Consider the following 14,672-nt stretch of genomic DNA (forward strand, 5'->3'; position numbering starts at 1 on the left):
AAATGAATATAACCTAGAAATACTGACCCTCTTCTTTGGGCGAGACACCAGCATGGGTTGGTTCACGTCGTGAATGACCCTCTCATAGGACTTCTTAAAGTAATCGACATATGATACTGGTCCGGAACGGGTCTCAAAAGTATCCGCTGGAGTAGTGTCAAAGTCGATATCATCTACCCGGTAGGTCTTGTTGTTGTACCTACGCAACAAGTAAAAAGGTAGTACTATTCCATTAATATCTTAGCAAAACAAGGGAAACGCTCTCGGCGGTCTCGCCAGCAGTACGCAATTCAATATGATGAAAAATTGAGGTTGGAACATTATTTATAGGCAGGGTGGCCCATCATTAGCAGGCCCCCCAAAATAAAATCCTCTACATATAATCACATTTTGAAGTGAATATTGACTAAGAAAGTAAGAATCATCAGAAGAATTATTTACTATTAAATGTACCACGATCGGTAACTGGAATGAAATATGAACAAATTAATAAAAAAATTATTAATTCTCATATTACCCTTGGGTACAAGTTTCATGGAATTTGAACAATCAATTTTGAAAATATGCTAAAAATTAACAAGGAAAACGCTCTCGGCGGTCTCGCCTGCATTACGCAATTCGATATGATGAAAAAAATTGAGGTTGGAACATTATTTATAGGCAGGGTGACCCATTAGCAGGCCCCACAAAATGAAATCCTCTGAATATAATCAGCATTTTGAAGTGAATATTGACTAAGAATCATCAGAAGAATTATTTACTATTAATTGTACCACGATCGACAACTTGAATGAAATATGAACAAATTAATAAAAAAATTGATTTATTAATTCTCATATTAAGTTGTAAAAACATAATCCAAGTCTACTGACCTAAAATGACCTTTGACCTTGTGACCTAGAATTTGTGTCACATGACTTGTGATAGTTGATAACCCTTGGGTACAAGTTTCATGGAATTTGAACAAACACTTTTGAAAATATGCTAAAAATTCAAAATCTTGATGTTGATGCCACAACAAAGTCTAAGTCTGTTGACCTGAAATGACCTTTGACCTTGACTTTGTGACCTGAAATTCAACTCACATGATTGGGGATACTTGATAACCCTGAAGTTCAAGTTTCATTGACTAAGGACTTATACTTTCAAAATTATATCAAAAATTCAAAAACTTAACCTAAGGTTAAGTTTTTGATGTTGACGCCGCCACCGCCGCCGTCGCCGTCACCGGAAAAGCGGCGCCTATGTCCCCTTTTTTTGCTACGCAGGCGAGACAAAAATCTTGATGTTGATGCCACAACATAGTCCAAGTCTGTTGACCTGAAATGACCTTGACTTTGTGACCTGAAATTCTAATCACATGATTGGGGATACTTGATAACCCTATAGTCCAAGTTTCATTGACCAAGAACTTATACTTTCAAAATTATATCAAAAATTCAAAAACTTAACCTTAGGTTAAGTTTTGATGTTGACGCCGCCGCCGCCACGCCGCCACGGGAAAAGCGGCGCCTATGTCTCGCTTTTTGCTACGCAGGCGAGACAAAAACAACACGTTATTAACCCAATGGCATTTCAAAACTGTGAGCAGTTATAATGGTAGTTGGTGCTCATCCTTGTACACTTGTGTAGTACATAGCAAAGCAGTTGCCCAATTACAATCATTTCAAGCATTCGACTGACATGTCCAACTAATGGGATATATACAGTATGTGACCCACCACAAAAACACCTGAAATTAGCTAGATATACCCAAGATAAATCATATGATGAAGAATTCTGCCTGCCAGGTTGAACATGATAAAACGAGGATTACATTTATGTGAAGGGACTATCAGATTGTCCTAAAGCTTGGCACACTAAGTACATTCTGCTCTTTATTTTGAAGAGCAGACATCTACGGAACAGCTTGCTCTATTTTGAACTTAAAGGAGATCTAAGCGAGACCAGTAGCGAGGATTGTAAAGAAACTTAGATTATTACAACAAACCCAAGACCAGACAAACATAGGATGGATAACACTTTTAGATTATCTGGTACATCCAAATTTGAAATTACATAGAAGAAAGCGTATTCTTTTCGGAAATGCTAAAAACTATGATTTGACCATCCTGACAAAATACACTTTTATTGAGCTCACATATACCACATGCAGTTAGGTACACATGGCTCCATAAAGAAAGGGGATAGAGCAACGTCGATCTGGCGCTGCTCAGTGGCGGCCGGGCTCACGATCAATTGGGCAAAAAGAATTTCCATTTTCGGTTTAACTTAATAAAATTTGGAGTGGACTTTAAAAGATTATTATTATTAATTATTATTATTGTTTTATTTATAATGTATTCTTTTGTTCTGGAATACATCAAGTTACTTGAGAAACATATAAAAGCAATTTGATATCAATTCATATCTTCCACTTCAGAAGAAATACATCTAAACCTGTATTTATATAGCACTTTTTGATGACAGGCGCATACTAATTGTTATGTAACACCTTACAGGTATATAAGTTTTCGACGAAAATGGTATCAAAATATGCGTCAGACGACTTGAGGGAAAAAAGTCATGAAACGACAATTCGAAATTCCAAGCGGTACAGTAAGGGTTGATTAAAGCCTGTCTGCACTAGTTTGGCCAAGGGGGCTAGACCTCGCTGCAAGGTGACTGACAGGTGGTTATCTCATCAAATCAGCTCTCAATTAACATAAGAAAAATGGGGGACCAACAGGCACCGATTAGGCATCGTTTGCTATATAGAAGGCGCAAGTAGCTATAAGTAGTGCAGAGGGGCTTCAAACGAATCTTACTTTGTGAGGACAATCTGTCCAATCATGAGCTTTGTGATTTCCTCCTTGAACCTGCCCCTAGCTTTGTTGAAGAGATCATTCATGACCTCCCAGACGGTCTGGGTACGCAGAACCTTGTGGCTGATGTCAGACAGCAGCATCACGTCGTACTCGTACTGAAGGATGGATGTCACGAACCCTGGCCACAGCTGCAGCCTGCAAGAGGATAGAAATCAAATGTAAACAAGATGGTATCGTCATACAGTATACTTCTACAGGAGAGACAGGAATAACGCTTATGTCTACATGTCTAACTAAATCATAAGTAATTGTTTTAAGCAAAATTTTGATATTCTGTGTAGAGTTCAGAGTATTTCACTTAGCAAGCTCTACAAGATGAAAACAACCCCCCCCCCCCACAAAAAAAAAAAAAATAAAATCTTGATGTTGATGCTACAACAGAGTATGCAGACCTGAAATGACACTTGACCTTGACTTCGTCACTTAAAAGATTAATCACATAATTGATGATACTTGATAACCCTTTAGTCCAAGTTTCATTGAATAAGAACTTATAGTTTCAAAATTATTTTGAAAATGTTGACGTCGCCGCCGAAAAAACGGCGCCAATAGGGACTTTTCGATTTGCACATTCATAAGTGGACTGCAGCGTATGCAGTCATTTTTAAGCAGGGTTGACAAGGCACGCCGACTGTTGTTCGTTACCTTTTCGATTTTAGACAACTAGGACGCTCGCTTAGTGAGAGCGAAATTCGATCGAATAGCTAAAGATCCAACACCAAATTTGGTGCATGGGACTGTTTTCAAAAATTATGCTGCAACAGATTAGCGATGCATAAATAAAATGTGTTCATTTCATGAATTATTCTGCAACAATTTTGATTTAAGGGAAATTACAGACACGAAAATGTGTTAATTTAAGAGAATTCATGCTTCCACCACTCCCCGGTTCTAGAATCAGGTCAATTGGGTCCATTTTGTGACTTCAATGTGTTGTTTCGTGCCTACAAAAGATTGCTTACGAACATGTATCGTCACAGTTTGCGAACGACGGCAAAACAAAGGCAAACGCGTTCGAGAATTCTGCTACGAACGATGAGCTCGTCGACCGCACACATCGCAGTCCACTAGTGAACGTGCAAATCGAAAAGTCCCTTATGTCTCGCTTTTTGCTACGCAGGTGAGACAAAAATTGAGCAGAGACTTACCCATGCTGCTTGATGTCAATGGCGGCCGTAGGATCATAGTAGTTGCGTCCAACTTGCTCCATGTTGATCATCTTCAAACACCTGTACATACAAAATAAAAATTAACTCTCTATTCAGGTCTATACTCGACCAGTCTGACTGATCTGACATACACAAAGCATTAAATGACACTTTAACCCATAACAGTTCAGAGTTGCGTAAAGGTCTAAATGAATCAGCTGTAACTCCTCAAATTAGCAACAGTAATCTTTCTTTTACACTCTTTCATAGTTAAAAATAAAGGTGAGTACTGGTAATGCGATTGCATTGTGAAAGAAAAGGTGGGGAATGGATCAGAAACAGTTGATCATGTAGCATGTAAGTATTGGTGTGCACTGCAAGGTTCTGGAGTCATCAAAATCATACAAAATTTGGCCGAGTCTTGGTAAAGTAACGAGCACTGTACACAGAAAGCTATATATGGGACAACACACATGGTGTCGGGGCTAGTACTACCTTGATTTCCTTGTCTGTCTATGCTCATTACTCAGCCAGTATACATTTTCTTCCAAAAATTTTTGGCACATGTCATTTATTTGTAATCTTGAACATTCAGTGTAAGTTTCGTTTGATTCTGTGAGAATTTTTTTTTTTTTTTTTACCAGAACTGGAGTTTATCTTTAAACAAGGCAAATGGAGTATCACGTTGAGAACAATTCAATGTCAATTGATCCTCATGACCTTTGACCTGAAGATCCCCAAATTTGATTAATTGTCTCCTGTCAAGTAATACAGTGATGCATACTAGTTATAAGTTTAAAGTTCACATCATATAGCTTTCACACTTTTCTTCCAGACATTTTTCTTCCAAAAGACATGTACTGCAAAAAACTCCAAAATTGAGTACACATGCTCAAGATTTAGCATGTGAGTAAAAATCATACAAGACGTTTAACTACATTTTGTAGCTGCTCTTTAATAGGAAAACCTGAAAGATTTTGTAACAAGCCTTGTAATAAGATACCACTATTGGACTCGATCATGCAGTTACAACTTGAATTAATCATTTACAATGTGAATTAGCATATTCTAGGAATGGTCAAGGAAGCAACTATAATGACTGTTATTTTCACCTTCACCAATACAGTTAACTAAATTATTCACACCCTTACCAAGATTGGTAATTATTTAAGTACGTGAAAAATTGATATGTCTTGCTTTATGTTTCTTGAGAATTTGATATATCAAAGCTTACTTATAAAAGTATTCAACAACATTCTTGAGTTACGATAAACACAAAAAACATCAAACTTGAGAGGTTATGAATAATCCAGTCGTTAACTGTGTGTATGCTTAACCCAATCTTACCTTCTAAAGAGGACGTTATAGAGATGCAGGGTGTTTGGTGCCATGGGGTTCAGAGTAGCAACATGAGTCACACAGATATTCACATTAGACCCATCCTTCCTCTCTGCGCTCAGGTTGGTTACCTTCACAACACATTCAGCAAATAGTAAAGAAAATAATGATGAATGAATGATTTTTCATTCTACAAACCCTTCTCTGAAACAAAAATAGAATACCTCATAGGAAACCTTTTGATGATACAGAATAATCTAAAATAATTTCACATCAAACTTATTGATGGGGTGATATTATTTACACTTCAGTCCCCCCTTCCGGAAACCAATCTTCCCCTGCAACTAGAAGGATTGTCTTTCAGAAATGCCTTTTTCTGCCTTGAAGAGCACTAAATACAGTTTCACATCAAACAGCTTTCAGGGTGCTTTTGTCTAAGTAACAGAGATGAGGCACTTACCTTTTCTGCTAGCTTGAAAAGAGAATACATGGTGTCCATATCAAGCGTTAACCCTTTACCAAGAAGAGCACTGTGGCCCTTCAGGAGGGCAAAACGAGCTCTGGGGTTCAGGATCTCAGGCTCAAAGTCAACCCGGTACTGGTAGAGTTGCCAGTCTGGTTTAGTCTTCAACTTGAAGCCGTTTGCGATCAGTGCAATCTTATCTCCAGCAATTGCTGTAGAGAGGAACAAGGAACAAATGTATAATCACCTTATGAATTTCCGATGCCCTGATCTGATCAATCTTGAGGGGTGCAAGTAAAAATTTTACACAGCCATTTTCATCAGTGTTGGTAAAAAATCTCCTTTTTTCTTCAAATTATCATTTAATAAGAAGGATACAATTTAAACTATAGTACAAATATTTGTATTGCATATTTTATTCTGATTTATTTCCTAAAAAAAATTAATAATGAACAAGTTTAATGAGTAACTGTGAACGAGCCTGACATCACAAATGGAACCCGGGAATGACATTGACCATCGTCTATTGCTCTACGAATGAACTAACGATGTCAATGTTATTGTTTACGCATGCACGCTAATTGGATAGCCATGAAAATAATGTGTGCGAAAAACATTCCCTGTAGGTATTGTAACGATTGTCTAATGTTTTTTGACTGACATTTCATGATTGAATAGATGTTTTCTAATCTTAGCTATGATAGCCACTTGTTTTTGGATGCATTTCTGTGTGTCTGGTCTTCACACAGCGGTGCTGACAGCCCTGCCACTGGTGCAGGCGGTCGATGTGGCAACACTTGCAGCGTCAAAATGAGTTGTATCTGACCACGTAAGGCAGGTTAGTTAGTACAAGAATTCTCTGCGGGGGAATCATTAGTGGTTGTTATGGACAGGTGGTTGCTAAGGTAGGTTTGACTGGTCAAAGTTATCAGCATTCTCAGTCATTTTATGAACGTTGGGAAGAATATAATGAAAAAATATCCCCCTCAACAAGATCGCTCTTCGAAGGCTTTAATATTCAATATTCAAAATATGACAAGAAATGGCCGAAATGTTGTTGCAAAGCTTTGATGCCACATGTTTGTGTATTTGTCCAAGTTTGTTGACCTAAAATGACCTTTGACCTTAACTTGGTGACCTAAAATTCTGCTCACATGATTGGGGATACTTGACAACTCTTTAGTCCAAGTTTTATTGAAAAAGCACTTATGCTTTCAAAATTATAGAAAAAGATGTTGACGCCGCCGCCGTAAAACGGTGCCTTTGTCTCGCTTTTGCTATGCAGGCGATTAACTTGATTTTGCTATTCAGGCGAGACAAAAACCTCATAGTATACACCAATATTGTACACAATCAACCTTTCGCAAATGTTTGCCTCTAGACGGTTTTGTTCACAATGTAACCACCAGACCACAACTACACGTTACCCTGAATTGTCGATTGAATGGCAAGAGATATTATTGTGTGAATGTGGGCGGAGGGGGGGGGGGGGGGGGGGGGGGAGCTGCCTACAATAGCACTTCTGTATGTGTGTGCTATAAGGTGAGTGAAGGGTATTAAGCTCACTGTATTCCATTTAAAGAGAAGGTCGAGTTCTGGGGAGAGGTGAAAAATAATTTGTGAGCGTTATGCTTGTATTATGTTAGTGTGGAACAACATCAGAGAAATAAATGTTCCCTGAAAAGCATGGCTCTTCAAATGCCTATATGGCATGTAACATCATACAAATCGGGAAGGATTTTTATGCCACATGTTCATGTAGTCCCATATACATCTTTCTGTGTACAGTGCTTGTAAGACTTGGCCACATTTTCTTATCATTTTGGTGATTCCACAACCTTGCAGTACACACCAATACTTATATATGCTAGATGATCAACCTTTTCTGATCGATTCCACAACGTTTCTTTCACAACGCAATCGCATGACCAGAACTCAACTTTATCTTTAAATGTAAGTGTGGCATGGTGTGTTTCGGGGTGTGTGTTTTTTTTCAATCACTTGTCCCTTACCCTGCTTGACAAAGTTCTCAGGTCGAGTGGTCGGCTCTAGTTCAATCTCGTCCCTTCTCCTGCGCCTATCCTGCACCACGCCCCCGACTCCTCCTTCACCGCTGGCTCCAATGGCCAACTTAGCAATCTGACTCGTGAGCTCCCCTCTAGGTTCCTGCTTGGGCACAGCTAGCAATCAAACCAGAAAGGAAGAAATATTAATGGCTGAAAGCATTCAATGTACATAGTTTGGATTAGTGATTTTTTTCATACTGCCTTGAGACAATGTTTCTCTTCACTTCAAAAGATCAGCTAATAAAGATTTCTTTGAAATTTCTTAACACTTTGTCCCAATTAACTGTTTTACACCTCTCATCCAAAATATTACGCAAAAAAACTGTGCTCTACTTGAGTTTTTAATGAAGCACCACTGCAGATTGATTAGCTAGATATTGATGCGATTCAAGTTCTCACTAGCGAATATAATACTTAGTGATCAGACCATGTCATACCAACCACAGTCTGACAGAATTCTCATCTCCATTGCATCATCTCTCTAACTCAGTCTCTCTGAGCTGATATTTTGATGTCTGGGGGGGTGTTTCACAAAGACTAAGATCGACTTTAAGTTGGACTTAACTATGACAGGCCATTCATGCCACTGCTTGCTCTCACTATTGGTCTCTCAATTATGATCTTTAGATATTTGTTTAAAAAAATGTAAATTCTGTAGATTTGTGACCACGATTTATATGTCCCTTCAGAGACCAATGCCAGTGAATGGTAAGAGCAAACAGTGGCATGAACTGCCTGCCATAGTTAAGTCCAATTGAAAGTCGATCTTAGTCTTTGTGAAACACCCCCCTGGAACCCTAAACACACTTTATTCATGCAAGCATACCTCCAGGTCCTGGTTGAGTCGTTCCTCCACGTGACCTCCCTCTCCCAGGTACCGGCATGCCACTGGATGCCTCCTGTGGGGGTGCTGCCTGCTGCATCGGTGGGGGTGCTTGTTCTCCCGGCCGACGATCCATGCTTGGTGCCCCCGCTCCTTGAGGTGGGGCTGTAGCTCTCCCCCTTCCCCTTGCCCTTCCCCTGGCTCTGCCTGTTGGTTGCGACATCCTTGGGTCTTAGTGCTTTTCCGCTTTGATGCCGCTGCTACGCTGGTTGCCTTTGCCGCTGCTACGCTTGATGCTGCAAAAAAAATAAGAATTAAATTAAAGTTTTAAAATCAATCCTCGGTGTTTTGCTTTCCATACAAAACAAAACTTATGCAAGTAACATCATACATTAACTTTATACCAACGGGATGAAAAAAGTGAAGTATCTCTTCACAGTGATATTGAGTTTTTAAGCATGACTCTTTCATTCTGCAATCAAATTGGATCCTATGTTCTCTTTCTACTTTTCACCAGATTTTGACATTTAGAGGTATAATATTAGCACTGTACATCACTATACATGGATGAAAATAATGTCAAATGTGAGAAAGCTCTATCCAGCCCAGTGAAAAAAATATACAGGGGCTCGGGGCGAAAACCACCATCGGTATGCACTTGTATTGTAAAGCGGTTTGCCGTGAAACCTGTGAAAAAGTGTATACTAATGTCTTTAGGTTTAAGGAAAAAAGCAATTGTGTAAGATTTAGACGATTGTTGGTGTGCTGAAAAGGTATCTCCATGCAGGAGTCACAGGTCTTAAGTATGGTCACAGTTCTTAACAAGCGCCCTATATAAAGGTCTACCATGATAATGTTTTACGTGCGTAATCCTTACGATGTCTACCGTAGGATTCTGCATAGATAAATAGCACACGTTTTGTTTGTTCAGAACAATGTAAAAATTTAAGCAATTTTGCAACATCTCTCAATGAGACAAAAATCCTGGACTTAGCTCATGTTGCAATCGTAATTATAAACCTTTAGGTCACTCAAGATTCCCATTTCTTTTACAAGCCGATCGCCTGTCTGATTATCAAGATATTTATGATTGCCATTAGAAATTATAAACCATTTTCACAACAATTTTTATAACACTATAGTCTATTGGGAAAAATGAGTATGGTAAAACCGGTCAACAAAAGATTTTTACTTTTTTGAAGCACTTCATGATCATTTTTGAAGCGCAATTTTTTTAAAGGGCTTCAATAATACACCATATCACTGACACTGATAGCACGTAGAGCCATGCATCTCAGATTTGTAAAACAGGAAACATTGTTTATAACAATGCCTTCAATCCAGGCCTATCTAGTCAGGAGTATAAGAAGATAAGAGAATAACAACAACAAGTTTGATCTTTGAAATTGAAGCCAAAATAAGACGGTTCACCATGTATTTACGATACAAAAGTGGCTTGGTATGAGAACTTGGTTCTACTGTACTCCTCTACCAAAGCCTGTATGGAGAAAGGCACAGAGAGAGTGAAGTCTGAAGACTAAAGAATCAAAGAATATTGTTTCCCCAACTATCTAGTAGAGTGAGAATGTAGAGTCTCTCTCAACATCCATTCTAAAGGTAATACATTTTAAAGAGGGATTATTCTAAGACGTATAGTGACCAACTATAAATACAAAGGACATGCTGGTTGGTGGTATTCAGCCAGATTGACCTATAATGACCAACTAATACAAAGGACATGTTATACTGGTAGGGTGTATTCAGCCAGATTGAATGAAAGGAGGGGGGGGGGGTTATCGTTCTAATGTGTTTAGACTAATTGGTCCCATCTAGGAATAAGTCTAGGGAATGACTTGTTTCTAATCAGGTAATGTCTACTCCAAAGCTTGATTACTGCAAGTACATCTCATCTTACTTCAAAATAATATTAAAAACAACATGGACTCCATCTGTGCCTAGCCGGGCCATGCATGTAATATCCATACCCAGCCAGGCTAGAAGACCCTACTACAACAACCCAGACACACAAGCATAGACCCGGGCACATGGGCATTAACCAGACCACCTACCAGTCACGATCACAATCAAAACAAGCTAGGTACAATTTCAGTCAAACATTTTCTCTATGGTATTGCTTTAATCATGATTCAGAAGGAATAAGAATAATGTATACACACACTTACCTCAGGTACATTCAATGGCTTACAATAGATATACATACATGTACAAATTTCAAGAAGTCTAAATGGAGATGGAATTAAGCACACTTGGACACTCCACCTATTGTTCACTAATGGCATGAGAACTTCACTGACCATACTACCCTATTCTCAATGCTGTAGACATGTGTGTGTGTCAGAGGTGTTTGAACTAATGTGTGGATAGAAAGAGGGGGCCAGGGGATTAGGACCCACTAAAGTCTATTCCATGAGGTGGAAGGCATGTATGTTGGGGTGCGTGGGTGGGTGGGTGTGTGTGTATGTTTGTGTGTGTGTACTGTATCAGCCATCCTAAACACTCCAGGCTATGGAGAGTTCAATGGACCGTTTTCTCTAAAAGCTATTGATTCCCTGGAAGGCTATTGATTCTTTCAACCTAGGTTCCATTGTTATGAATAGCGTTGTTGTTACGATGGTTATTAAAGGTATCAAATGCAAAGTTTTGGGAAATTATGAAAATTGGATTTCAGTAATTCTTTACAATTTTGATATATTTGGATGCCCCTGTGGATGTATTACCGGTATAAACGGCAGAAAATTTCGCCCCTAAAACAATTCTGCTTTTGAGAAATTGAATAATCAAAAATTTACCGTGCTCCCTTTAAATTTCAAATAGCGCCCAAGGCCATTCCTTGGTAGTAGAGCTGCGACCATGGAAATCTGAAAAAAATGCAATTCTGATATCTAATTTCCAAACGGGAATAGCGAATCGGTCGACCGTAGTCAAGAAACATTGTTTTAGAGCTAATTAATATCAGTCTTTAGAGGGGGCTATACAACAGTTTATGAGTTTATTATTAACAATTTCATCACTTTAGACTCGATTTCAACCACGACAACCATCATTGAATATTGTAAAATCGCATATACTTCCAATATGTTCATTTGGACCAAATTCATGACCCCATACCAAAACTTTGTAGTACCTTTAAAGAGAAGGTTGAGTTCAGGGAGAGGTGAAAAATGATTTGTGAGCATTTTCATTGTTATTATGCAAGTGTGGAACAACATCAGAGAAAAAATAGTCCTGAAAAGCATGGCTCTTCAAATGCCTTCATAATTCAATCACGTTCATTTGTCCATATCAAATCAATAATTGACATAGTATTAAGTGTAACTCTAGTCGTGAAAGTAATTATACAACCTGTTCACTGATTGAAATTAAACTTTTCCATTGTTTGACACAAATGATTCGTATAAGGAGCTTTGTCCGTTTTCAAAACATCACAATTCATGTCACCCACAATAATGCATTCACTGTTCTTCAATACATCAATCTTTTATAACAACGTCTCAAATGATAGAAGAATGGCAAGATTTGAGTTTGGCGGTCTGTACCAATAATAACAGGTTCATATACAAGTCGTTGGTAAAGTCATGCGTAACTTTACGAACAGCTTTATGAAACACCCCCCTGTTATATATAGATAGCCTTGGTTAGAACATTTAGAGGAGGGAGTACATTTTGTGTTGCCCAAAACTGTTTCCACTTTTTTTCGCAACAATTAAACAAAACATTTTTTTTAAATTGGGGGGGGGGGGGGAGAGAGAATTGACCCTCAATAGTCTGTATTGGTGGAATTTGTGTTATTGGTGACAAACAGTCCTCAAGAGGGCGACATGCATTGATTACAAATATTTCACCAGCTGGTGAATATAACACTGGAAAGTGACCAGCCAGGAATATTTAACAATTAAGATCCTAGCAATCGATAACACGCGACGAGCTCTGGACCAATCACATCTCGGTATCTGTCTAAGCTATCTAATATATGATCGTCTGATCTATATAACAACTGTTTCCCTACCGGTATCTCAAAAAATATTACCAATGGGAAGAGGAACATACAATTACCCAGAGACGTAACTTTCTTTGGAATTGGGTGCAAAATTATGAAAATATTGACAGAAGATCGGTAAATTTTTCAATCATTTGTGTATGTTCCAAAAAATTATGAACTAAGCAATATAGCTCAGGAAATCTTCATTTTGAGAGCAGATATCCTCAAAATTGTAAGTTAAAAATGGTATCTTGCCTTGCGAGTTATGAAATTACCTCATTTTTGGTGGATCCAGGCTAACCTGGACCAGGGGACAACTTGATCCACTGCAAAAACGGTCATTTTTTTCTCATTTTACCCTCTGGGCCTTACCCTACCCCTAAACCTGCAAAAACTGACCATTTTTGCAGTGGGAGATAAATCAGCAGTAAACCCCCCCTTGCGCGAAGTAAGATCTTGTTGTTTTTATGACTTTTTTCAGTTTAAATACAGTGTGCACGCCGATCCGACATGAAATATCTCTGGAATCTCTTAGATCGCAATATCTCTGGAATCTTTTTACAATAAATTTTCTAGTTGAACTAATTTGTAGTAAAAAACTTTACGGTCCATTTAGTAATAATTGAAATGAATAAATTTGTGTAGATTTTAAAATTAAAAACATTTTTTACAAATTACAAACACTAGATATTTTCTAAGTCTTACACAAAGAATTTTGCACATTGAGCGCTTAATTTGCATTGAACTCTCATTGGTCGATCTGCTCGAGTGGCTTTGAATTTAAGTGAAAGAGGCCTAGAGGGCCTAGAAAATGTCTAGGCCTAGAGGTCTACTTAACTTAAGTTCAATGGCAAAGTCAATATGTAATAGATCTATTACGTCATCACACCACAGAGATTTTGACATGTCATGCTTTTTAGGCGACGCACTTCACACATAACTGACACACACACACGGCATTGCACACACATAAAATAGAAAAATCAACGAACATCTCAGAATAAATTTCCAGTTTGTATCTAGATCTAGATCTTGTCTACCTTATGACGAAAATGAGAATTGTTCAAACTAAAAATAATTGATTAGACCTCTATGTATTGATGTAGACTAATGGCATTTTGGTAACGGCCATTCTTCGATTGAACTTGAATGTTGAAGTTCGAATTTATTAAATTTGGGGTGAATCTGGACATCTTTGATTTTTTTGTCACTGCTGCAACACTGCAATGCACTGGGACATTAGGCCAAGCCACTTTTGATTACGGGCGCAGCATGCATGCAGCACGAGGCAAAGCTTGATTTTTGAAGCGTCAACTCAGCTCAGCTCCGACTCGTCCGAGGGCCGAGGTCGATAAATTTCGGGTAATAATTTTGGTTAGGTCACTCAAGACTCAAAATCCCAATAACAGTACATGGTATAATGTTTCATTTCAACACGACAAGAAAACTTACAATCTAAATACCACCGGTATCGATGTTGATTTTTAAAAATAGCGAATTTAAGTGCCAAATTATCTTTACTTACCTGAGCTGTTGACACTTCTGGCATGTCTGACTTTCGAATTATGTTGCATGTGTACGTACGTACGTACGCACACAGACATGGACCATGCATGGAGAATTGTATTGCACATGCAGCGCGCGCAAAGAGAGTGATTTGTCCGGAATTACGAAATAATTAAGCAAGCAAGAAAAAATATCCAGGCCATGTGTGTGGTGTGTGTGTGTGTGTGTGTGTATGCGTTTCTGCGTGTAATGAGTCGTTTTAAAAAAAAGTATCAATCAGATATGAATATTTACGTCTAGGGACCGACCTTTAACGTCACTATCCGAAAGACATAAGTAGACCAAAGAACACTTTTTAATAAAACATTACATTGGATAAGACTAACCCAGCAAATTAACATATTTAGCTAATCGATGTCATATTTGTCTCTGTTGATTGTACATTGATATTCATTATTTGT

The 14,672-nt window shown here is 38.3% G+C and overlaps 1 protein-coding gene across 2 annotated transcripts in view; it reads right to left on the minus strand.

Moving 5' to 3' along the window:
• The window catches only part of LOC373434 (seawi), a 28,214-nt gene extending 13,964 nt beyond the window's left edge, over positions 1-14,250 (minus strand). The window contains 8 exon segments of one of the 2 annotated variants that reach the window (NM_214600.1): positions 28-199; positions 2,808-3,002; positions 4,016-4,096; positions 5,363-5,484; positions 5,814-6,028; positions 7,829-7,996; positions 8,709-9,001; positions 14,231-14,250. In NM_214600.1, the coding sequence (NP_999765.1) occupies positions 28-199; positions 2,808-3,002; positions 4,016-4,096; positions 5,363-5,484; positions 5,814-6,028; positions 7,829-7,996; positions 8,709-8,841 (1,086 nt within the window). In that variant the 5' untranslated portion in view covers positions 8,842-9,001; positions 14,231-14,250. 2 annotated transcript variants of the gene reach the window in all.
• Positions 14,251-14,672: the final 422 nt, after the last annotated feature.

The sequence above is a fragment of the Strongylocentrotus purpuratus genome, unplaced genomic scaffold (assembly GCF_000002235.5).
Source record: "Strongylocentrotus purpuratus isolate Spur 01 unplaced genomic scaffold, Spur_5.0 spur5_scaffold_2, whole genome shotgun sequence".
Lineage (NCBI taxonomy): Eukaryota > Metazoa > Echinodermata > Echinoidea > Camarodonta > Strongylocentrotidae > Strongylocentrotus > Strongylocentrotus purpuratus.